At 42.2% G+C, this 25161-nt stretch overlaps 2 protein-coding genes and 1 long non-coding RNA gene across 7 annotated transcripts; 2 read left to right on the top strand and 1 right to left on the bottom strand.

Annotated features, from left to right (window-relative positions):
* Positions 1 to 2367: 2367 nt before the first annotated feature.
* LOC124280847 (dynein light chain 2, cytoplasmic-like) lies at positions 2368 to 5253 on the top strand. 2 transcript variants are annotated; one of them, XM_046716834.1, is made up of 2 exons: positions 2368 to 2488; positions 4900 to 5253. In XM_046716834.1, exon 2 carries the CDS (start codon positions 4906 to 4908, stop codon positions 5173 to 5175), a length of 270 nt encoding a protein of 89 aa, XP_046572790.1. In that variant the 5' UTR covers positions 2368 to 2488; positions 4900 to 4905; the 3' UTR covers positions 5176 to 5253. The 2 variants fall into 2 exon arrangements, with proteins under 2 accessions (XP_046572790.1, XP_046572791.1); XM_046716835.1 differs by having other exon boundaries at positions 2392 to 2488; positions 4879 to 5253.
* A 4786-nt stretch (positions 5254 to 10039) lies between these two features.
* LOC124280844 (dynein light chain 2, cytoplasmic) lies at positions 10040 to 21546 on the bottom strand. Of its 4 annotated transcripts, none has more exons than XM_046716831.1 (3): positions 21432 to 21546; positions 19955 to 20218; positions 10040 to 10570 (listed from the first exon to the last, which is right to left on the bottom strand). In XM_046716831.1, exons 2-3 carry the CDS (start codon positions 20212 to 20214, stop codon positions 10561 to 10563), a joined length of 270 nt encoding a protein of 89 aa, XP_046572787.1. In that variant the 5' UTR covers positions 20215 to 20218; positions 21432 to 21546; the 3' UTR covers positions 10040 to 10560. The 4 variants fall into 4 exon arrangements, with proteins under 4 accessions (XP_046572787.1, XP_046572788.1, XP_046572785.1 ...); XM_046716832.1 differs by having other exon boundaries at positions 10040 to 10731; positions 20116 to 20218; XM_046716829.1 differs by lacking the exons at positions 19955 to 20218; positions 21432 to 21546 and adding an exon at positions 15979 to 16084 and having other exon boundaries at positions 10040 to 10831.
* LOC124280845 lies at positions 12220 to 12863 on the top strand. The gene is made up of 3 exons (XR_006899785.1): positions 12220 to 12446; positions 12666 to 12781; positions 12828 to 12863. It is a non-coding gene; the product is annotated as an uncharacterized LOC124280845 (long non-coding RNA).
* Positions 21547 to 25161: the final 3615 nt, after the last annotated feature.

Below are 25161 nucleotides of genomic sequence, written 5' to 3'. Positions count from 1 at the left end.
GAACGCTTTATCCACTAAGCTACCAGCCCCCAAAACAAATTGTAACATGGAATCACAGATTCACACCCAAACCAGATATTTACGGCGTTCTAAACAGTGTATTTATTCCCTGTGCGGTTATCTTCTAACATTAAGAGTGAGTGAATGAGTTTAAATATATATTCAAGCTATATGGCGGCAGTCTGTAAATAATCGAGTCTGGACCAGACAATCCAGTGATCAACAGCATGAGCATCGATCTGCGCAATTGGGATACGATGACATGTGTCAACCAAGTCAGCGAGCCTGACCACCCGATCCCGTTAGTCGCCTCTTACGACAAGCATGGGTTACTGAAGATCAATTATAACCATCACGGGTCTCGTCTCTAACATTAAGAGGACGCGCCGCATAACCGGAATACATTTCAGAGGGGGTTACACAACCATCACTTATTCATTGTGATGAATCTGCGCAATTTCAAAGCATAGCGAATAATGGATTCTTGTCAGTTCACGTTAGGAAGGAGCATGACGAGGATATGTAACACATCGTTTACAAGCGTGTGTGATTCCGTTTGTGCCCCAAACGAGAAAGAAATACCTACACTGAAAACAAGTATTGCTAATGACCGAAACACCTGCCGTACTATTATAGTATGACCAGAAATTATTGAGAATTTTAGGAATATAGTTAATTGGATTTCTAGTATAAACAACCTTGACCAGCTATCAAGTGCTTGGTTTCATTCAAGAGAGACAACTCCGTTCATTAGTTTGTGAAGAGTTATCCCCTTTGTTTACTTGCTAGCAGACGACATTTTCAGTGATCCTCAGTATGGATGATTTAGAGAAGAGGAAGTTGATTTTAGAGTATTATAACAAGGACATCAGATCAGCTAAAGTGATTTCAAGTAGAACAGGCATCCCTTTGTCCACTGTTTATCGTGTTTTGAAAAATATTGCAAATGGATATGGCATTGAGCACCAGGGAGGCGCAGGTAGGCCCAGAAAATTGACTGTCGGTGACAGGAGGCGGCTTGGTATTCTTGTTTCTAAAAACAAACGAAGGAGTTTAGAAAACTTAAGGCTGGGTATGATTGATAGAGGAACTGTGGCTGTGGGTAAGGAGTCAATTAGAATTGAGCTGCATGCAATGGGTTGGCAGAAACGTCGAGGAAACCCATCACCGATCATGAAATCTGAACAAAAGGTGCAAAGGTTGAACTGGTGCTTACAGCATAGAAATTTTAACTGGGACAATGTGATTTTCTCAGATGAAAGTTCTGTGTGGCTGTTTCCTAATACACTGAAATTCTGGACCAAACAAACTGAAAAACCTTTGTATCAGCGCCCAAATTTAGTACAGTCCGAAATTAAACGTGTGGGGTGGCATATCTGTGTTAGGGGCAACGCCCCTCTGTGTATTTGAAGGGAATATGAACAGTGAGTGGTACACAGATATTCTCCAAGGACCTTTACTTCCATCTGCTCACGTGTTCTATGGAAATGGATTTTTCAGCAGGACAACGACCCAAAACATCGTTCAAAGCATTCACAGGCCTGGTTTCGGACCCACAATATGACATTATTAGATTGGCCAAGCTATAGCCCTGACCTAAATCCAATAGAAAATGTTTGGGAACTTATGGAGGAAAGTGTCAATAAGAAAAATCTGACAAATATTGCTGAAATGAAAGAAGAGGTGGTCCGATATTGGGACAGCATGGACCACGACTTTCTAACTTCTTTGATCAGTAGTATGCCCCGCCGAACTGAAGCCTGCATTGCTGCCCATGGTGACTTGACAAAATACTAACTGTTCACCTGTCTTTAAATCTGGAGTTATGGGCACATTGTGTGAAGCCCATTTCTGGTGTCCCCGCCGTGATATTGCTGGAATATTGCTAAAAGCGGCGTAAAACCATACACCTCACTCACTCACTGGAGTTATGTTCTGCTAATATTCACATTTAATACGTGAGTAATGAGTGAAAAAAAAAAATTACAATCTTTAAATTCTAAATAATTTGTGGTTGTACTGTATCTTACTGCCAGCGTCAGTCAAATCTCATATCACAGTTATCTAGGAGGTACTAGTATATCACTTTCGGTGAATATCAACTACATCCTTTAAGGTAACACAGTTCAGCTTCACACAGCTTATTCTGAAGTTCGGGATCATTCAAGCGTTCAACATATGTGCTTTGACATGCAACCCGCAGGTCTAAAGTCGAAATTGCATGCACCGTAGTCTATTACCTGCTCGCTGGTTGTCATGAATGAATTTGGGGATGCGCGCGTTTTGCATGCCGGGAAGTTAAAACCTCCTACAGCAAACACTCGACTCAACCAGTCAAACTGCAGCATTTAACCAATGGAATGTCTAATCATAGCGTGGTACAGTTGTTATGGGATGATATGTAACCAAAAGTAACGTTTAGAAAGTTTCCATATCACAACTTGCCAGTTATCCCCGCGATTTTCATAGGACTTTTCACACAAATCAGGTAAGTGTACTAAACTGTTCCAATATTTTTATATAAACACACAGAAACTGAAATGCTGAATGAACGCTGTATTATAGATTTCTAGTTCTATCGCGCTTATATCTCTCTTATTTGCCGTCACACCTATCACTGTTTTCCTGATGTCTGCCCCAATGATGTCTAAATGCTCATTCTCTGAAAATATGTTTTTTTCTGACTCAGTCTAAACTGAAAAGGGTCCCGAATGGTATGGGAGATTCAAAACCGTAGGCAAATCTAAACTCGTTTCATTTTGCATACCAGAGAGGGTTGGGCGGAAGGGAACATCATATAGTTTAGGGATAATGAGAAGGACTGTGTTCGCTTGTCACGCGAGAGGTGGTTCCGGACGATTTCGTTCGGACGATGTGAAGCCGGTTGTCGGAGTTATAGTATGTTTTGCTGGAAATAGTTCAAAGTGCACATACAACCATTTATTACTCACCCGTGGAAGATATTGCAGTTTATTACATTCTTAAGTGTGAAATACTGTAAACATTGGTGAAAATAAAAATGGTGTGCTCAAGGGCTAGACAGTAGTTGGGTTGCGTAATAAAATGCAGACTTACTCGATGTCTCGATCATTTATAAACAATGATCAAAATATAATAAATAGAATATTTTGTTAATGTTGTCAAATAACATGTATTTATCATCGAATGGTCTGGCAAAGTTGATACGTTCACGAGTTTAACAAAATATCCTCTATGTATTATTTTACGGCAATATTACACTAGTGTAATACCGCTAGACGTACGACGTCATAATGGTTTACAGTTATGACGTCACAATGCTAATACCTCTGCCACAATGGTATTAGACCTTGCTTGACTCGTGGAAAGCTGAGAGTCATCACACTTCGTAGGCAGTTTCTAGCAGTTTATGTTGGAGAGTAATAAACAGAATACTAAACTTACGTGAAATACCATTTTTATTAAACTCGTGAAAGATTTAGCATCAAACTCGTAAATCATTAACTCGTTTAATAAAAATGGTATTACACGGAAGGTCGTTTAGTATCCTCTATATATCCGCTTATGTTTAGGATTGGTTATGGGTTGACACTCATAATAAGATAGCCTATACATGGGTAATATATGTGAGCAATTAATGTTTCCCGAGATGAATTGTTTACGGAGGAAAGATGATTCATGAAAAGTGTTATGAGAAAATATTCCAGAGATATACCTGTGGAAATATTATCTGTGGTAACATATTCAACTGGAATTAACGCGGATATTGCAATCAATGGAAAGAATCTGAAGGGGGAATAATGTCCTTTAACATAATTATGCATTTTTAGGCGGTGGGGTAGCGTAGTGGTTTGAGCTTTCTCTCATCACGCCGAGGACCCGGGTTTGAGTCCCCACATAGATGCAATGCGTGAAGCCCATTTCTGGTGTTCCCCGCCGTGGTATTGCTGGAATATTGCTTTCTAAACCTTTCTGACTCACTCACTTCTTCCATCCATGTTCCCAACTGGTCTGCCTTCCATCCATGTTCCCAACCAACCTACCTTCCATCCATGTTCTCATCCAATCTGCCTACCACCCATGTTCCGAACTAGTCTGCCTTCCATCCATGTTCTCAGGCAATCTGCCTTTCATCCACGTTCCCATCCATGTTCACAACCTATCTGCCTCCCATCCATGTTCCCAATCAATCTGCCTTTCATCCACGTTCCCATCCATGTTCCCAATCAATCTGCCTCCCATCCATGTTCCCAATCAATCTGCCTTCCATCCATGTTCCCAATCAATCTGTCTTCCGTCCATGTTCCCAACCTATCTGCCTTCCATCCATGTTCTCAGGCAATCTGCCTTTCATCCACGTTCCCATCCAACCTGCCTTCCATCCATGTTCCCATCCAATCTGCCTTCCTAACATGCTCCTCTCCAATTTGCCTTCCATCCATGTTCCCAACCAATCTGCCTTCCATCCATGTTCCCAAACCAATCTGCCTTCCATCCATGTTCCCATCCAATCTGCCTTCCATCCATGTTCCCAAACCAATCTGCCTTCCATCCATGTTCTCACCAATTTTGCCTTCCGCCCATGTTCCCAACTAGTCTACTTTCTTCTATGTTTCTCTCAATCTATCTTCTTTTCATGTTTCCCTTCGTAATTTATTTTCTACATTGCCTAAAAATATAACACAAGAACACCATCATGCAGTAGCCTAGTGGTTAAAGCGAGCGCTCGTCATGCCGAAGACCCGGGTTCGATTCTCCACGTGGGTACAATGTGTGAAGCCTCTTTCTGGTGTCCCCCCGCCTTCATATTGCTGGAATATTTCTTAAAGAGGCATAAAACTAAACTCGCTCACACACTCGGTTTTCAAATCGATCGCAAGTTTTATTTTTGATTCGCAGGAAAACGTTTTTCTTCTTCAGAACACCATGTGTGAGAGAAAAGCCGTCATCAAGAACGCTGACATGAGCGAGGACATGCAGCAGGACGCTTGCGACAGCGCCACTGAAGCTATGGAGAGGTATAACATTGAGAAGGACATCGCTGCATTCATTAAAAAGGAGTTCGACAAGAAGTACAACCCCACATGGCATTGTATTGTCGGACGCAACTTTGGCAGCTACGTCACCCACGAGACCAAGCACTTCGTCTACTTCTATCTGGGACAGGTGGCTGTTCTCCTCTTCAAATCAGGATGAACAATGGACCACGAGGATGAATAACGGGGACAATAGATCAAGTTACGGTTTTATTGTCAAGTGCTCAAGTCTATATCTCTCATCATAAACATTTCACACAAATACCTTTGTTGAAGTTTTTGGGAATATTGAAATACAAAATATTATTGTGTCTGTATAATTTACAATGCAAAATCTTACAGACCATATCACATCCAATGAAAATATCATTTTGTGCCTTTCAAATGACATTTTGCACCATTGTCATTTCTTCCTATATGTGATCCCTTGATACGTCTTTGATCTCAGATGCTTATGAATGTTCGCAGATGGTTAGTTTGTTTGTCATTTGTTTAAAATCACGTCAAACATTATTTAACTGACACCAAGATGTCAACCCATTTCATATCCTAACCAAATATGACGTGAGAAAATATTGAAACATGTTGTTTATATTTTGTATCGCAATCTCTGTTTTACCTATTGTTAAGTTTGGAAAATAAATAATTTTGATTTAACTTTGCATGAATGTGTATGGTGTTCCAGTTTGTCATTTTTCATAAATTATGTCCACTGTATTTATTCCGGAATACAATAAATCCCAGGAACATCCTAGGAACATTTGTTTGATGTCCAAGGCGACTGTTTTTGTCAAACATGTGTTTGAATGTTTGGTGATCTTGCGGTTCAAGCGTTCGCTCATGGGTGGAATGTGTGAAGCCCACTTCTGGTGTCCTCGGTCGTGATATTGCTGGAATATTGCTAAAAGGGGCGAAACACCATACTCACTCACTCACTCTTGGGTGTATCAAGTGCTTTGCCCAAACTCAGTTTTGTACATGCTGCCTTTATAGGCACGTCTCCGTGGGCCGTCCAGAACGTGGGTGATCCATCACGGGATCTTCACGGGCTGCTACATAAGATAAGACGGATAATTCTTTATTGTCCCAAGGGAAATTTGTTTTGCATCATACGTTCTCCAGTTTTCCTTTCATAAAGCAGCCATACATAACACTGCAATTGGTAATCATGAAATAATCAGGATATAAATACATCAATTTAGTACACAAACATAGATATTGAGTCTTTCACAGAATTTGTAGTTTCAAGACAAGTCATTCACAGAATTTGTTAATGCATCTAATACTAGCTGGAACAAAGTGGCGAACCCTGTTTGTTCTGAAAGTCGGCATACGCAGCCTGCGTCCAGAAGGTAATGATGAATATTCAGAAAAGAGTATGTGAGTAGGATCATTTAAATTTTGTTTGCCTTTTTTGAAATTTGCTGCTCATAACAACTGCCGATACTTTCGATAGGAAGCCCAATAATTTTAGACGCAGTGTTTACGATTTTTGAGAGTTTGTTTTTATTCTAAACAGACAGGTTCCCGAACCAACTCAAGAAATTAAAGTTTATGACACTTTGAATAAAGGTTTTGTAAAATAACATCATGATAGTTTGGTCGATTTTAACAAGTTTCAACTTCCACAAAAAATGCAAGCGCTGCTGTCCTTTTTTATTCTAATAATCTCAGTGTTTTCGTTCCAGGAGAGTTTCAAATCTAAGACAGTACCCAAATATTTGTATTCAGTTACTCTTTCGATTTCATTATCTTCAATATTTACAGCATTTATTGTTGACTTAGCTTTTCTAAAATCTATGATCATTTCTTTGGTTTTTTGCACATTCAAAAATAAAAAAGGTGCGACTTACACCATTCTACAAATTTTGGAATTTCAGCTCTGTAACCAAGTTCTGATTCCCTAATAAGGCCTACCAATGCAGCATCATCCGCGAATTTGACTGTAAAACATGTTTCTGTGTTGGATACACAGTCATTGGTGTACAATATGAACAGAATTGGTGAAATAACGCAACCTTGTGGAGTGCCAGTTTACAATTGATGATTTCACATTATTAACCTGTACAAATTGTTGTCTGTTAACTAGAAATGAATTAATCAATTTGATGATGTTAGAATTAACATTCATTTTGAAAAGTTTATCAATTAACAAATGAGGTTGAATAGTATGAAAGGCAGATGAAAAATCAACAAACATTATTCTCACATAAGTACCATAGTTTTCTAAATGCTTATATATACTGTTTAACACAGTGATTGTTGCATCATCTACCCCCCACGCCTTGTTCTGTATGCAAATTGTAATGGATCAAGAACATGGCTGACTTCATTCAACAATAAGATCTTAACAATACGTTCCAAACATTTCATGGCAATAGAGGTTAGGGCCACTGGTCTGAAGTCATTATTAACAGAGGGATTTTTCTTTTTTGGCAATGGAATAATTTTAGAGGTTTTCCAAAGAATGGGAATTGATATCTGAAATAGCTTTTGAAAAATAACAGCCAGTTGCACTGTACATTGCCCAAGAACAATCCCAAGCAAGTTATCAGGCCCACAACATTTGTGTGGATTTATCTTAGCGAATGAACTAATCACATCATCTGTCGATATAATTTAACATTTCACAAGGTGGAAGCGATTCCAATACAAGTTTCCTTTCATCTGAAAAAATCCCAGTATCAAATTGGGAGTAGAATGAGTTTAACTCATTTGAAAAAGATAAGTCATCGCTTGGTTCCAACTGTCGAGGTCTAATATTTGATCCAATGATATTTTATGCCACTCCATGCATTACGTAAATTGTTTACCGAAAATTGTCCTTCAATCTTTGTTTTGTATTCTTCTTTACATTTCCTTGTTAAACAAGCAATCTCTTTCTGAATCTCTTTAACCTTGACCTTGTCCCCTGCACAAAAAAAGCCCTTTTCCTTTCATTTAAAACTGATTTGAACTCTTTAGTTACCTAGGCTTGTTATTAGGAAATATTTTAATACATTTGACTGGCACAATGTTTTGTACATAGAAATTTATATAATCAGTTACAGTATTTGTAAACTCATTCAAATTATCACTAGTATGTTCAAACATATCCCAGTTTGTACAATCAAAACATCCTCTCAACTGTTCTAAACAATCTTTTGTCCATGGCTTTACATATTTTAAGACTGGCTTCTCTGACTTTAATTTTTGACAATACAAAGGAACTAAATAAACAGTATTGTGATCAGAAGTCCCCATCGGAGCCTTTGCAAAAGATTTGTAGGCATCTTTCACATTACCATAGCACAAGTCAATAGTTTTTCTAGAACTTGTCGGACATTTTACATACTGATGGTATGATGGCAGAACATGTTTTAAGTCACATGCATTGAATTTTGGTGCCTCTGGTGAAAAACCATTAAGTTTGTCTATAGTGGTGTGAATAGTGTTGGCAGCTCGTTTCACATTAGCATCCGGCGGAATATATACAGTGGTCACAAAAAACTTGTCCGAATTCTCTAGGAGGATAATATGGCCTGAGTGAAATGCACAAAAGTTCAGTGTCCGTGTTGCAGATAGATTCTCGAAGCGCGTGCTGCTTGCACCAGCGTTCGTTTACATAAACGCACACACCTCCTCCAACACTTTTCCCGGTCTTTGCCGCATCTATATCCAGCCGAATCGGCGATCCGAATCCACTGAGTTCCAAACTTGTGTTGTCCACAGACCCGTTCAACCATGTCTCCGTAAAGCACATGAGACAGCTTTCTCGGAACTCGTACATACACTTTACACAAGCCTCAATTTCATTTATTTGGCGACGTAGACTTCTGACATTTGATAGAATAATTGTTGGGAGAGGCGGTTTGTACTTCCGGGTTCTCACCTTTTGTCGAAGCCCCCCTCTCTCTTTCCTCGTTTGCGCCTAGCAGTGTTATTTCCTTTACTGTTATTATTTATCCTTTACTAATATTATTGTTGCATGCACATTCCGGTGGCAGATCAATTTTCAAATGACTTACATCAATCAATCCTTGGAATTGAAGGAGCTGCTCCCTCCCAAAGCGAATCTCGTCGTAACGGCCATGATGGTTGTCACAGACGCCACTGGTCGCTACGGAAGTAATTTGTTGGAAAAAACAGGTTACTGCCATTGCGGCGTAAATCCATATTCGCTTATTCATTTTCTCCATTGTTTGAGCTTCAAAACTGTATACGTTTATGATAACACAATGTTTCTTCTGGAGAGCGGTAACGATGCGTGTCGCTACGGTGCAGCACCATTAAAAAAATGTGTGGCATAGAAGCCTTCACTATCCGAGTTATTCTCCTGATCTAGTTCTGTGAGACTTCCGTGTGTTCCAAAACACAAAGAACGCCCTCGTAGGAACCTATTTGGACTGGAACGACAGGTCTGTATTGTCTGTAGGTCATGCTTCGGACAGCGAAGAGGAAATCTACGAAATGGAGATAGAATCCGCCCAAATCGTTGGCCTCTTACGCAAACACGGGTTCCTGGAGCTTAACCCGGACCTTCAAGTACCATACTCGTCGGTGTGAACTAAGTGGTAAACTTCGTAGATATCACGTGGACATTTATCCCACATGATGACGTCAGGGAACTGAAACGCTTTAACTGCACTCACTGTTCCAGTGTGAGTCGCTAGGTTTTCAGCCGCTTCAATTTTTAGGTAAATCGCGGCGCCAATCGTCACGACTCGCCCCTTTCCGTAACCTCCGGGTTATTTCGGAATAACACGAGTTGGTCACGTATGTCGCAGCGCTGCAGCTTAATTCCGCAGAAGGAATTTAGCTTTTCCCCCGACTTTTACAACACCCGTGTGGAAACCTGCGATTCAAACACACATCACCGTATCCTTGCACCGGTAAGGGGAGCCACTCTTCACAACCCTATATATCACTGGGACACCCGGTTCCCATTCACACAAAAACAACCAAGCCACCAAAAATCAATGCCCTGAGAAGACCCCATTCCATCCCACGTTTGGAAGTTCATACAAATTAGTACAAAGGCTACATTAATGACGCAATGTTTATTGGTCCACACATTGCAAATAGATAAATAACAAACAAGAGACAATTAAAATCTGAAATATATTCAAATGTACTCCAAATGTTCTAGTATCAACACGGACTGACTCGGACAACAATGTATGCACATATCAAACTGTTGAATACCCAAATAATCCGAATCCTTGCAAATGGACATTTGATATGTGAACCAAACAGGGTGTTAGTATGACCAAAAGCATAAGTAACGGGTAAACGTTGTTCTCTGTGTATATCTCGAAGCTTCCGCTCAGAACATGAAAATACTTCATTCAATATTCTGACTGCATAACCACAGTATTTTGATCTGCCAGATTGTAGACTCTCCAAACCAACTGAATAATTCGAACAGTTTAAAATTCAAATAATGTACTCTTCTGATGAGTTCAAAAGTACTGCTTTCTGAGTCTGAGTTGATTGCATACAGGATGGAGATGGCAGAAGACATAATATTGAGTTTGTAATCATGGAAGTTCGTAGGAGACAGGGGTCACCCTGATTTGAAGAGGAGAACGGCCACTTGTCCCAGATAGAAGTAGATGAAGTGCTTGGTCTCGTGGGTGACGTAGCTGCCAAAGTTGCGTCCGACAATACAATGCCATGTGGGGTTGTACTTCTTGTCGAACTCCTTCTTGATGTATGCAGCGATGTCCTTCTCAATGTTGTACTTCCCCAATGCATCTGATGCACTCTGGACTGCATCCTGCTGCATGTCTTCGCTCATGTCAGCGTTCTTCACCACCGCCTTCTTGTCCGTCATTCTGAAATGGGAATAATCTTCGATAAGTGAGTTCAGATAATCCTACGATATTTGCGATGATTATAGTGAGACAGTACCTTGGCAAATATATTGCTCCCGGGCTGCTAACACAATATTTACGCTGCGACTTCGTAAGTCAGTGTGCGCGCGGTGGTTTAGCCTAGTGGTTAAACGTTCGCTCGTCACGCCGAAGACCGGGTTCGATTCCCCACATGGGTACAATGTGTGAAGCCCATTTCTGGTGTCCCACGCCGTGATATCACTGGAATATTGCTAATAGCAGCGTAAAACTAAACTCACTCACGCATTCGTAAGTCTGTCTTGTTCTGTCTGAGTTACGATCATCTTAGCGCTTCGATCGTAATTTGCAACGGCACCCTGGGCAAAATCTGTTGGAAATATTGGCGCCTGGAAAATCGGTATGAAATATGCGATGCTTATACTATTGTAAGCCTACGTTATTCTCAAGGAGTGAGTGAGTGAGAGTAGTTTTACGCCGCTTTTAGCAATATTCCAGCACATTCACGGCGGAGGAACACCAGAAATGGGCTTCACACGTTGTACCCATGTGGGAATATAGAACCTGGGTGTTCGTTGCGACGACAAATGCTTTATAAACTAGGCTACCCCACTAACCCTCCTATACATCAATTATTCTCTGATTTCAAACTAATTGTGTAACCTCCACATTTTCTTTTCTTTCAAAATTGGGAATTTGTGTGAGGCTACACCACCGTACTCATTCTCAAGGAACGAGAGTCTCAGTGAACAGTGTAGATCCATGTTGATATGGTGTTAAGTCGCTTCAAGCAACATCCGGCAATAATACATTAGAGCACACCAGACACAGGTTACATAATGCACCCAATAATAGGACTCCAAGGTTATCGGCGTGACACGCACCCTGTTACATCTAGGCAACTCAACCGTCCCGTATATAAATTGATCCAGAGATGCATGGATCATGCATATTACATTCACCCATTCAACAATTCACTGTATTGCCGTAACAGGTGCTTGAAACATCGTGTTGTCGATACTAATGGATGTGCTGGATAATACGCCAATGCGAACCTCCCGTGGGTAACTGAGGCTGTCACATCGATCCTTGGAGTTAACTCAATCCATGTGAATTCACTTGCATATCATCCGACCAGGTGAAGGTGGATGGAAACACACGGGTTGGGGAGGTGTTGGGACCAGGTGAAGGTGGATGGAAACAAACGGGTTGGGAAGGTGTTGGGACCAGGTGAAGATGGGTGGAAACACACGGGCTGGGGAGGTGTTGGGACCAGGTGAAGGTGGGTGGAAACACACGGGTTGGGAAGGTGTTGGGACCAGGTGAAGGTGGGTGGATCCACACAGGTTGGGGAGGTGTTGGGACCAGGTGAAGGTGGGTGGAAACACACGGGATGGGGAGGTGTTGGGACCAGGTGAAGGTGGATGGAAACACACGGGTTGGGAAGGTGTTGGGACCAGGTGAAGGTGGGTGGAATACACGGGTTGGGAAGGTGTTGGGACCAGGTGAAGGTGGGTGGAAACACACGGGTTGGGGAGGTGTTGGGACCAGGTGAAGGTGGATGGAAACACACGGGTTGGGGAGGTGTTGGGACCAGGTGAAGGTGGATGGAAACACACGGGTTGGGACCAGGTGAAGGTGGGTGGGAATACACGGGTTGGGGAGGTGTTGGGACCAGGTGAAGGTGGGTGGGAACACACGGGTTGGGGAGGTGTTGGGACCATGTGAAGGTGGGTGGAATCACACGGGTTGGGGAGGTGTTGGGACCAGGTGACGGTGGATGGAAACACACGGGTTGGGGAGGTGTTGGGACCAGGTGAAGGTGGATGGAAACACACGGGTTGGGGAGGTGTTGGGACCAGGTGAAGGTGGATGGAAACACATGGGTTGGGGAGGTGTTGGGACCAGGTGAAGGTGGGTGGAAACACACTGGTTGGGGAGGTGTTGGGACCAGGTGAAGGTGGGTGGATCCACACAGGTTGGGACCAGGTGAAGGTGGATGGCAACACACGGGTCGGGGAGGTGTTGGGACCATGTGAAGGTGGATGGAAACACATGGGTTGGGGAGGTGTTGGGACCATGTGAAGGTGGGTGGAAACACACGGGTTGGGGAGGTGTTGGGACCAGGTGAAGGTGGATGGAAACACACGGGTTGGGGAGGTGTTGGGACCATGTGAAGTGGGTGGAAACACACGGGTTGGGGAGGTGTTGGGACCAGGTGAAGGTGGGTGGATCCACACAGGTTGGGGAGGTGTTGGGACCAATTGAGGGTTGGTGGAATACACGGGTTGGGGAGGTGTTGGGACCAGGTGAAGGTGGGTGGAAACACACGGGTTGGGGAGGTGTTGGGACCAGGTGAAGGTGGGTGGAAACACACGGGTTGGGGAGGTGTTGGGACCAGGTGAAGGTGGGTGGATCCACACAGGTTGGGGAGGTGTTGGGACCAATTGAGGGTGGGTGGAAACACTCGGGTTGGGGAGGTGTTGGGACCATGTGAAGGTGGTTGCAATACACGGGTTGGGGAGGTGTGGGACCATGTGAAGGTGGGTGGATCCACACAGGTTGGGGAGGTGTTGGGACCAATTGAGGGTGGGTGGAACACACGGGTTGGGGAGGTGTTGGGACCAGGTGAAGGTGGGTGGATCAACACAGGTTGGGGAGGTGTTGGGACCAGGTGAAGGTGGGTAGAAACACACTGGTTGGGGAGGTGTTGGGACCAGGTGAAGGTGGGTGGATCCACACAGGTTGGGAACGTGTTGGAACCAATTGAAGGTGGGTGGAATACACGGGTTGGGAAGGTGTTGGGACCAGGTGAAGGTGGGTGGAATACACGGGTTGGGGAGGTGTTGGGACCAGGTGAATGTGGGTGGAAACACACGGATTGGGGAGGTGTTGGGACCAATTGAAGGTGGGTGGGAACACGCGGGTTGGGGAGGTGTTGGGACCAATTGAAGGTGGGTGGGAACACGCGGGTTGGAGGTGTTGGGACCAGGTGACGGTGGATGGAAACACACAAGGTTGGGACCAGGTTAAGGTGGGTGGAAACACACGGGTTGGGGAGGTGTTGGGACCAGGTGAAGGTGGGTGGGAACACGCCGGTTGGAGGTGTTGGGACCAGGTGACGGTGGATGGAAACACACAAGGGTTGGGACCAGGTTAAGGTGGGTGGAAACACACGGGTTGGGGAGGTGTTGGGACCAGGTGAAGGTGGGTAGAAACACACGGGTTGGGGAGGTGTTGGGACCAGGTGAAGGTGGGTAGAAACACACCGGTTGGGGAGGTGTTGGGACCAGGTGAAGGTGGGTGGAAACACACGGGTTGGGGAGGTGTTGGGACCAGGTGAATGTGGGTGGAAACACACGGATTGGGGAGGTGTTGGGACCAATTGAAGGTGGGTGGGAACACGCGGGTTGGGGAGGTGTTGGGACCAATTGAAGGTGGGTGGGAACACGCGGGTTGGAGGTGTTGGAACCAGGTGACGGTGGATGGAAACACACAAGGGTTGGGACCAGGTTAAGGTGGGTGGAAACACACGGGTTGGGGAGGTGTTGGGACCAGGTGAAGTTGGGTGGGAACACGCGGGTTGGAGGTGTTGGGACCAGGTGACGGTGGATGGAAACACACAAGGGTTGGGACCAGGTGACGGTGGGTGGAAACACACGGGTTGGGGAGGTGTTGGGACCAGGTGAAGGTGGGTAGAAACACACCGGTTGGGGAGGTGTTGGGACCAGGTGAAGGTGGGTAGAAACACACGGGTTGGGGAGGTGTTGGGACCAGGTGAAGGTGGGTAGAAACACACCGGTTGGGGAGGTGTTGGGACCAGGTGAAGGTGGGTAGAAACACACGGGTTGGGGAGGTGTTGGGACCAGGTGAAGGTGGGTGGAATCACACGGGTTGGGGAGGTGTTGGTAACGGTGAAGGTGGATGGAATCACACGGGTTGGGGAGGTGTTGGGACCAGGTGAAGGTGGGTGGAAACACACTGGTTGGGGAGGTGTTGGGACCAGGTGAAGGTGGTTGGATACACACGGGTTTGGGAGGTGTTGGGACCAGGTGAAGGTGGGTGGATACACACGGGTTGGGGAGGTGTTGGGACCAGGTGAAGGTGGGTGGAAACACACCGGTTGGGGAGGTGTTGGGACCAGGTGAAGGTGGATGGAAACACGCGGGTTGGGGAGGTGTTGGGACCAGGCCCCGATTTCCGGAACAAACTTAAGTCAGAGTTTGACTTAAGTTAGAGTTTTGACTCAAATTTGAGAAAACGGAGGGAAATGCATTTCCCAGAATGAACTGAAATCGATATCAAACCCAAACATAGTAGACAATTTGAGTTTGGGAGATAGATTACTTAAGTTGTTTGGTTTTTTTTATTTTATAAATGCAGCTTAGATAAAAATTCAGCTGTTTCAAATTGTCAAACTTAGTTTAAAATTTGAGTACAAACTTAAGTTTGTTTCGAGAAATCAGGGCCAGGCGAGGGTGGGTGGAAACACACGGGTTGGGGAGGTGTTGGGACCGGGTGAAGAAGGGTGGGAACACACGGGTTGGAGAGGTGTTGGGACCAGGTGAAGGTGGATGGGAACACATCAACAGCATGAGCATCGATCTATGCAATTGGGACACGATGACATGTGTCAACCAAGTCAGCGTGCCTGACCATCCGATCGCGTTTGTCGCCTCTTACGACAAGCACGGGTTGCTGAAACCAGTTGTAACCCGGACCTTCATGGGTTACTACGTTCAACAAGTGTGGCAGTGAACGAGTTATTCTCCTGATCTGACTCTGTGAGACTTCCGTGTATTCCAAAACACAAAGCAAGTCCTCGAAGGAACCTATTTGGATTTGAACCATGACGTCATTGACTCTGGGAATCACGCTTTGGACAGCGAAGAGGATTTCTACGAAACGGAGATAAAATTCCCCCAGATCGTTGGCAAAGTGTACCGATTTGGAAGGGGATACTGTTGTTTAAAATATCATTTAGGCTAAGTCTTTCTTTATATGTGAACCTCAGGCCAGGACTGAGGGTACAATAACAACTACGAAATATACCTTACAAAATCAATAAGCCTTACTTCCATATGTATATTTACATATTTATTAAGTGTTAATCGTACCTTATGTCTTACCTGTACGTGCGATCCACCAGCTGAAATATACTCCCTCAACACGCCCCTGCAGTATCACACTGAGTGAAATGCATCCGCTATACGTGTCATTTAATTGGTTAGCGACGTGCAACAGATGGAGTGCTATTGGATGTCGTCGCGGTGGTTACTTAGGAGGTTTTAACATCCCATAATGCCTTCCCGCATTGTATATTCACATTTCACTCGAGATAACTTTAGAAAGTAAATTCGGCCCTTGGGAATATATGGGTCCTTAATAGCGAAAGTACATCCAAAACGTGTTTTTTCCCATAGTGGGACACGTAATCTAGAGATGTGGGAAAATGCATTATCCGTTTCCTAAATCAGTCTCAAGTGTGCAGGGGCGGTGGGGTAGCCTAGTGGTTAAAGCGTTCGCTCGTCACGCCGAAGACCCGGGTTCGATTTCCAACATGGGCACAATGTGTGAAGCCTTTTTCTGGTATCCCCCGCCGTGATATTACTGGAATATTGCTAAAGGCGGCGTAAAACTAAACTCACTCACTCAGGTGTGCAGTCGTTGAATATGAGTTATATAGCAATGAAAATATTGGTAGGGTTGAATATTTTTCGAAATATGTTTTTTATGAGTGTGTGTGAAAGTTATACACGTTGAATGATATATATGTCGGGGTATATACGCAGGGGCGTCAACTTGAAGGGGCGTCCATCGCTGCTATACATATACCGTATTTCCTCTAATATTCTCCCTTGATCCAAAATTAGATTTATTAAGGAATGGTCCCTAACTTTGACGTAACGCTCACAAACAATTAATTTACAGTACATCCAGTAAGCGCAATCAACTCCGGGTCTCCAATAAGCGCCGGGTCTAGAAGTCAGTTGAAACAAATAAGCGCCAGGGTGCTTAAAAGAGGAAATGCGGTATGCTTTATCCGTGGACTGCGAACACAATCCTGACGTAGAAGGGGACACCAGGTGTTCGACACGCACTGATTTATCAACATTCATTCAAATCAGCCGCATGTACCTTCACTTTAAAGTTAACGGTTTCCAAACTAAATGGTTTTATATAATAAACTAATCAACATAACAGGTGTGCATCATACTGTTGTGTACACAGCCTTAAAAATACCCATGATTATCCCCGTGCGATATCATTACAGATCATAGAGAATGCCTTGAAGACGTTGTAAGAATATATTTTACAGATGCTGAGTTAAAGAAACGGACGTAAATGTAACCTCGTCTTTAACTTTAGTGTCACGATTTTACGACGCTTTTAACAATATTCGTGCACAGGTTTCACATACTGGAGTGGACGGCTTGCCGTACGAACGATTCAACCTCAAGGTTCTCTCCAACACACAATATCTATATTTCACATTATTTGGAATCTTTAACCACATATACTAAAAACTCGTGTTTTGTAATTTCGATGGGAACTGATGTGGGGGTTCCATAAGATGTGTAGATTGTTTTAGGGTTGAGAACCATCACCTACAGCAGATGTGAGTGGGTCAAAGATTGTGTTAAGGTATAAAATCACAGGTTGCATTTGACCTACTTATATCAGTTAAGAGTTTGCTTCTGATAACCAGCTTGGTTATAATTTAAGTTGAACCTCATATTTCTTCATAATTAGGAAATTGTTTGCCACTCATAATACTATTTTATAAAACAAACAAATTCTGATTTGTTGAAAATACATTTGAGATTATGTTCCAACTACCACAAAATGAACAAATAAAATCCACCCTCTCTACACCAAAAATGGTCAAGAGACACCAGCATATCTTTATAATTTACCTTTATTGCACCTGAGTCTAGTTATGACACTACTTAGGCTATATCTCTGGGCCAAATCTAACAACAGGATGTTTTTCTTATAACTCAGCCACACCAACTATCTCTATCTCACCATTTGTGAATAACCTTGAAGTTTTCCCTCTTAGCTCAGTGGAGGAAGGATGTTGAACAGTTTCTTAACCATAAACAGTCAACAAACTCATAACTTGTGTGACAGTGATAACTCCACTGGCATGTAGTGCCAATAAAATCCCACAACTGGCCATTGCACCATACATGTTTTGAAATCTATTATCTACAACACTATATAGATTATTGAATATGGTTCAGTCTATCTGATGTTTAGAGTAGGTTCTTGCAAAAAATGTGTGAGAGACATAAGGCCATGAGCATTGCTTTTGTTCTTTTGAATGAAACAATTAGTTGGTACAAAATGGTTCAAGTTAAATCCCCACACCACCAGACCTGACCATCCAATCCACTATGTCAACCCACATAGTGACTGGGGCCATATTGACTATGGCCAATTCTTACCCAGAGACCCAGGGTTGGGGGTGGTGGCATGGGTTATTATTGAGAATCAGCTGAGCCTTTGTAATAACTGTTTGGCTCCAACTGATTAAGGATATTTTTGTTTCGTGTGTTTGAGGTAACAATAATTGTTACTTTTTTAATAGTAATAACTTCATAAAATTATAATGTTGCTTTGAAGACTTGTCGGATGCAATGGTGACCAACATTACTGATTCTGATAAACCTGAAGATTCGGTGTGATTCAAAAGCAATACTGTACATGTTCTGAGGACATTAAGTATATACATATGGCTGGTAGGGCTGTAATGATTCACTTAAGTTTTCAATGAATCAAATTGTATCCCTTCTTTAATTTATTGTTACATGTATTTGCACTCACTACAATCGAAAATTCATGAACAGTTCAAAAGAACTTAACTCACTCTAATTTAGGTATTATTTTTAAAAGCAAGATATGCAACATTAAAACACATATTATTCATGCAGAATAATTATCACTCTTATACTTGTTTGTTTAATTACACAGTAATGTGGTCACTGGTAATTTTCATGATACATTTACACCATCAACATGACCAAAGCCAAATAGAACAGATGCAGGATCTGAGAGCATCTTCACACATCTTCACACGAAAGGTAAATGTTCCAATAATGTGATTAATTGAAGGGTTTTACGTCAACTCACAAACATGTTATTAGTGTTAAGAGACCTTGCATGCAATAAGAGGGTCCTGTGAAGTTACGGTTTAGAGATCTAGGTTTTGATAATTTCTTTAGAGCCAGGAATGAATCATTGATCATGTGGACTGATGGATGAAACAATGCACATAACTGCACTGAAAGAAACACTCAAACACTTAGCAAAATCCTGTGTTGTGGGTACAGTGAATAACATTATGTGTCCCTCTGGACAAAGTGAATTGTTTTTTATGCCTCATTATCTACATTTGTGTGTACTGGAGGCAAATTTGCGTGTCATGTAAAACCCTGGATTGTATTTCCCATCAGCACAAAACCAGCTGATTGTTTTAAAAACATGCCCATTACTGGATCCACATGGTCCCATAAGAATCACGACCATTTTCAATTTTATGCATTTTATGCATCAATCCAATGACATGTTAATGCAGGATAAATGTGAAAACAAATAACAGGCAAAATGAACTCTACAAACAAAATATAATTTATTTAAGAATATAAAACAATGTTGAAATAAACGCAATAATGAACATTGACAGATCCACGCTGGATGGCGTTGCATTACCCGCATGTGCAGCAAACCAGTAAACTTTCACTAAATGCTTCGGCATTTCTATAGCATTGTTGAAATTTCAAGTCTAGGAGGATCATTTTGATTTTTGGCAGCTACACATCGACACAACACTTATTGTTTCACCATGTTTGCGATGCTGACATGTACACAGACAGCTGCATCAGTTCGAGAGATCATGCAACTGTTGTGTCCATGTATACTACAGCATTATTTCCAGTAGTTCCTGATTCAATACGGTCCCTTTGATCCAGCGATGAGCTTTTGGTTTTCCTCCAAGATAGAATCGTCGATATAATTTGCAAGTTAAGCACATGCCCAAAATACAGGCGCGATGCAAACAAGTAGAATGTCCATCGACTGTGCAGAAAAGTTCATCCCGATTTGAAGAGGAGAACGGCCACCTGTCCCAGATAGAAGTAGATGAAGTGCTTGGTCTCGTGGGTGACGTAGCTGCCAAAGTTGCGTCCGACAATACAATGCCATGTGGGGTTGTACTTCTTGTCGAACTCCTTCTTGATGTATGCAGCGATGTCCTTCTCAATGTTGTACTTCTCAAGGGCTGCTGTGGCGCAGTCTACAGCGTCCTGCTGCATGTCCTCGCTCATGTCAGCATTCTTGATGACGGCTTTTCTCTCAGACATGGTGCTGCAATAAGATGATAACCATGAATGTTTTGGTCAAGTTAGATAAACCAAAACATAGCATTACTAATGTTTATCCTGAGGCATATAAATGGTTAGAGTGCACTTGTTACTCTTTCATCACTTTTGACTATCATGAGGGGATATAAATTTAATGAAAGGACTAGTTCTGTTGATGAGTGAGATCAGTCTCACCCCTCTTTCAGCAATACTGCAGCAATATCACAGCGGGTGACATCAGAAATTGGCTTCACAAATTGTACCCATGTGGGGAATCGAACCTAGGTCTCAGACATGATGGGCGAACACTCTAACCACTGGGCTACTTAATGAGATATCTTAGGAATTGATGAGTGATATTTTGGTTAATTTATATCTACCCACGCTTCATGTGCTTTGAGCAACACGAAATGAAAAAAGGGTTATCCTTTGGAAATCAACTAAAGTTCCATAGTATGGTAAGACTTCCGCCCGTATCCCCCTCTAAATCTTAACGATGAGGAACAATTTCTTACAGTGGCACTTTTAGAAGTTGGATATGTCTTTCAGTATGTTCAGACAATTAAAGAAACATGTTAAAACTCATCCTTATCAGATAAGGAATATATGTTCAGGTGATATATGATTTGACTTGAATGAAATCTAAGTGGAGATACGGGCGGAAGTCTTTCTCATAGTATAAGCTTGGTACTGTTATTAGACGGTCGTATAATGAAATCCACAGTTACCTAATTAATCATTTTTGAATAACTAAGGCATGGCGTGTAACGGACCCGACTGGTAGTTAGAAAGATAAATCAGGTACGAAAAAAAGTCAGGTACGATTGCCACGTGGTGGCAGATTCACATCAGCTCACAGATGAGTTAGCATATTTCGGATAAACGTTGCATTTTTGCCAAGATCTTGGATCGAAGCTCTACCTTTGGCCTTTCCATAAATTATACTAATGGTCAATTTTAATTCAGAATCTCTATGAATACATGGAATGGCAAATCTCACTTCCACGGATGAAGAATTTTAAATATGATTATATACTCTGCCTACTCTCGAAATGTAAAATGCTTTGGATCAGACGGTATTTTTCTTGCACAAGGCCTGTTCATATCATTATGAAAGCTCGAAATTGTCTCTGATTATGAAATATACATTTGACACCGATAAAATAACATTCATTCAAATAGAGTTCATGGTATATGGTTTACTACATAATACGTACCTTTTTAATTGTGACCTGCGTCGATAGTGCAATACTAATGGATGTCAGCTACACGCTGTTTTGAATCAAAGATGTCACACACACCTTAGTAACTCTTCTCGCGGTATATATTTCCCCCGACGCTACGTCCGTTATTTTCATTGGTTGACTGGCAATCGCTGATTGGCTATAGTAGGAGAAATCACTAGGAGGTTTTAACATCCCATAATCCTCAGGTATAGCAACCGTATCCGTGGACACTGTTTTCGCGGGTGTGGGAACGAGTACTTTTCGAGACCGTGTCGAGTTAGAGCACGCCCTTTCAGCAAACAAACGTGGCAGCCAGGGTGACCAGTGGCCCATTTGTGTTGCATTAAATCAGTTTTAAATGGAATTACGTATAATATAGGTATCTGCACATTCGCACGAATGTTTGTTCTTTGTTATTTTTGTCCCGATGAAACGATTCAGTTCACGAATAGCCCTTATGCTCAGCAACACACGTTACAGTTGGGCTTACACTTTCTCAGTAAAGTACAGATTCTAGTACCTTTGTTGGATTGAGCCCCATCCGGGATTCGAACCCACACTCCAAGAGTCAGCTATCTGACCCACACACCCACTGCTGCTTTACATTTAACCACTTTCCAAATGACATTGTGTAGACTCGCAGTAATTAAGTTTGTAAGAGAAAAACAACTTTTCATTACCAAGTCAATAGAGGATATTTCATACTTCTCGTGAAATATGATGTATCTGTTATCGAGTGACGAGGACAACCTTATTTATATTGTCACGAGTAGTGTAGCCACAGGCCCCCACTGCGGGTCAGAAAATCGATAAACTAGGCCCCGGTTTAGTATCAACACCCCCTACTATATAATACATAAAGGTTCATCACAGAAATACGGTGACATGATCGAAAACCGGACAATTACGCACATGTCAATGAATATATCGTATTTTAAAGGTCTCACAAGTATCAAAAGCTTTTGTCCATATCTCCGATGTATGTAGGAGGCATATACATGGGCTTTCCGTGGGGATGCATTTGATGGTTTTATTAAATCGCCAAAGACCGAGTTGCTGTGCCGGAAGTATACAAAACTAGCTCGTCAGCGCTTGACTTCACTACCTCCGGCGATCTGATTGGCTAACACATTACACTGAATGAATGTGTTTCTTTAAAAATATTTGTACTCGTTTTTAAAATTATTCTTACCAAGATAAAACATCAGATAGTGACATCTTGGATGATAGACGTTTGAGTTTCCCTCTCATTTTCGCACGTGCATTTGTTGTCATTTTATTAACCAATTTGATTGCGCTGACGACCTAGTTTTGTACACTTCCGGCACAGCAACTCGGTCTTTGGCGATTTAATAAAACCCATCAAATGCATCCCCACGGAAAGCGCATGTATATGCCTCCTACATACATCGGAGATATGGACAAAAGCTTTTGATACTTGTGAGACCTTTAAAATACGATATATTCATTGACATGTGCGTAATTGTCCGGTTTTCGATCATGTCACCGTATTTCTGTGATGAACCTTTATGTATTATATAGTAGGGGGTGTTGATACTAAACCGGGGCCTAGTTTATCGATTTTCTGACCCGCAGTGGGGTGTCCTCAGAAAACCTAAAGGCAGGAGGGAAAAAATATAAAAAATTCACCAGTCAGAGTAATAGTCCTTCTAAATACTCAAAGTATTTTACTTTTGGCAATTTATGAAGTGTATATGGGGCAAAAAACAATCTAAAACCAATTTTCTTGTAAGTTTACATTTTTGGCCCATAAAAACATCAGGATTTTATTTTTTGAGCGGGGAAACTTAATTTTTATTTTTATTAATTCTTGAAAAAATACGACAGGCGAATTCGTAAAACAAGAAATAAAATTGGTCTGGCTTAATTTAAGATTATTGTTGTTTTGGGTTTGGAAGGGATTGTTGGAAATTGGAGCCGAATATATAGCTGGAATATTGCTGAGTGCGGCGTAAAACTAAACTCACTCACTCTCTCATTATAAATCAAAATGGGCATGGCAAGTACACCTTTATGATTCTATTCAAGTATATATAAGTAAACAACCAGAGATGGGAGTGTTCCGCTGTGTCCACATTATTGAGTCACTATAATCTGTCATGACCGTGTCGATGCCTTATAAAACTCTTTAGGCAAGTATGCTGGATCACGCACGCAATGATGATATTTTTTCCTCTTTTAAAAAGAACAGTCACGATTTCAGGTCTGTATTTCATTAAAAATAAGCATCCCAAGGATCGCTTATATATTGTCCGTCTTTATTTACAGAGCCAGTTTGTCCTGTCTCTATGTTTGGGTAGTGTCAGACAGTATTTGCATTTTATTCGAAAATATATTCGCAGCATAATATTTTACTGGTATGTTCCGATTGTGTAAAAAAACCAAAAGGGAGACCGTCGGGATGGCGTTGATCGAAGGGAGATCACTCACAAATATTATATTGATTCGTTTTCGGTGCAGTAGCTGTTTATTGTTGCTGTGATATGTACTGTAACATTATTGAGGCTCCTGCACTATATAATGTAGTCACATATTAAAAAAAAGAGAGAAAGATTGGAGGATATATAATTTCTTGTATTTCTTGATCTGGAAATCAGGAAAGTCTGGAAATCTGGAAAGTCAGAAATAAAATGCTTTAAAGCATAAAAACAAATTCAAATGATCCTTTAGATATAATTTTGAAATAATCAATAGATATCTGAATCTCAGAAGCAAGTCGACAATAGTTTGCCCAGGTCTAGATATATTTGCTTAAAGAGATTCTGGGGGCTCCTATAGCTGTGAATAGCCTGCCCAAGCAGTCAGTTAACTTAACTGGACCCACATTCCCAAACCTGTCACGTCTATGAGCACATATATCAGAACCAGATAACAGGAACAAGTTTGGCCCTATCACCGAATTCTAAAAATATCAACAGGATGACTAGACTTAGGCTTAGGCTCTTAATATATATAATTCTGATAGTAACAAATAATCACATTTAGATTGAAAAGGAACCCCAGTGAGATGGGTGATTCAGAACCTGGGGAAATCTAGACTTGCTTCATTAAGATCTTTTGCACTGCATGGCTGGCTAGGCAGTAGGGGAAGTAATGCGGTTCAGGGACTGTGAGACAGACTACAGGATATCGAGAGGACATGCGGTTCGTTCTTTCTCCACTTGTGTTCCAGTTAAATACAGCACAGTACCTTCTCTTTTAACGTAGTGATTAGCAGCAAATGTTAGTGTCACGAGCCCACGTTGTTTGTCGTAGTCTGTCTTACAGGCCCCGAAACAAATATATCCAAGAAAGCCCATGCAAGTCTAGAATATGTGGCAAATCTAGGTTACCACAGTTTCTCTGAAAATGAAGGGCTTCTTTTCATTGTATTTTATTAACATTTATGTACTGCTCTTTGCTGTAAATATGTTCATTTCTGAGACTAGATGTTAGTCTGGGCTTGTCGGAGCCCGACGTCTTATAAACACCCACGGAATCGTTCTGCTCATGCTTTCAACCTCTAGTCCACATACCCGTGAAGATCCGGGTTAGAATTGATCTTCAGTAGCCGATGAACCGCCTCCGTGGTGTAGTGGTTAGAGCGTCCGCCCGGAGAGCGGAAGGACGCGGGTTCGATCCCCGACCGCGTCATACCAAAAGACGTTAAAATATGGTACTTGTTGGTCCCTGCCTGGCGCTCGGACTTAATGGGTACAAA

The sequence above is a fragment of the Haliotis rubra genome, unplaced genomic scaffold (genome assembly GCF_003918875.1).
Source record: "Haliotis rubra isolate DU_JTF1 unplaced genomic scaffold, ASM391887v1 Scf275, whole genome shotgun sequence".
In the NCBI taxonomy this organism is placed as follows: Eukaryota; Metazoa; Mollusca; class Gastropoda; order Lepetellida; family Haliotidae; genus Haliotis; species Haliotis rubra.
Note: the sequence above shows the minus strand (reverse complement) of the source record. Positions and strands in the feature narration are given on the sequence as shown.

Excerpts from the sequence above, each read along its gene's own strand:
- LOC124280847 (XM_046716834.1), top strand. The coding sequence starts at position 4,906 with ATGTGTGAGAGAAAAGCCGTCATCAAGAACGCTGACATGAGCGAGGAC.
- LOC124280844 (XM_046716828.1), bottom strand. The coding sequence starts at position 11,175 with ATGATCGTAACTCAGACAGAACAAGACAGACTTACGAATGC. Across the intron at positions 10,832-11,134 it reads CAAGACAGACTTACGAATGC|AATGACGGACAAGAAGGCGG; the intron begins GTGAGTGAGTTT and ends TTCCCATTTCAG.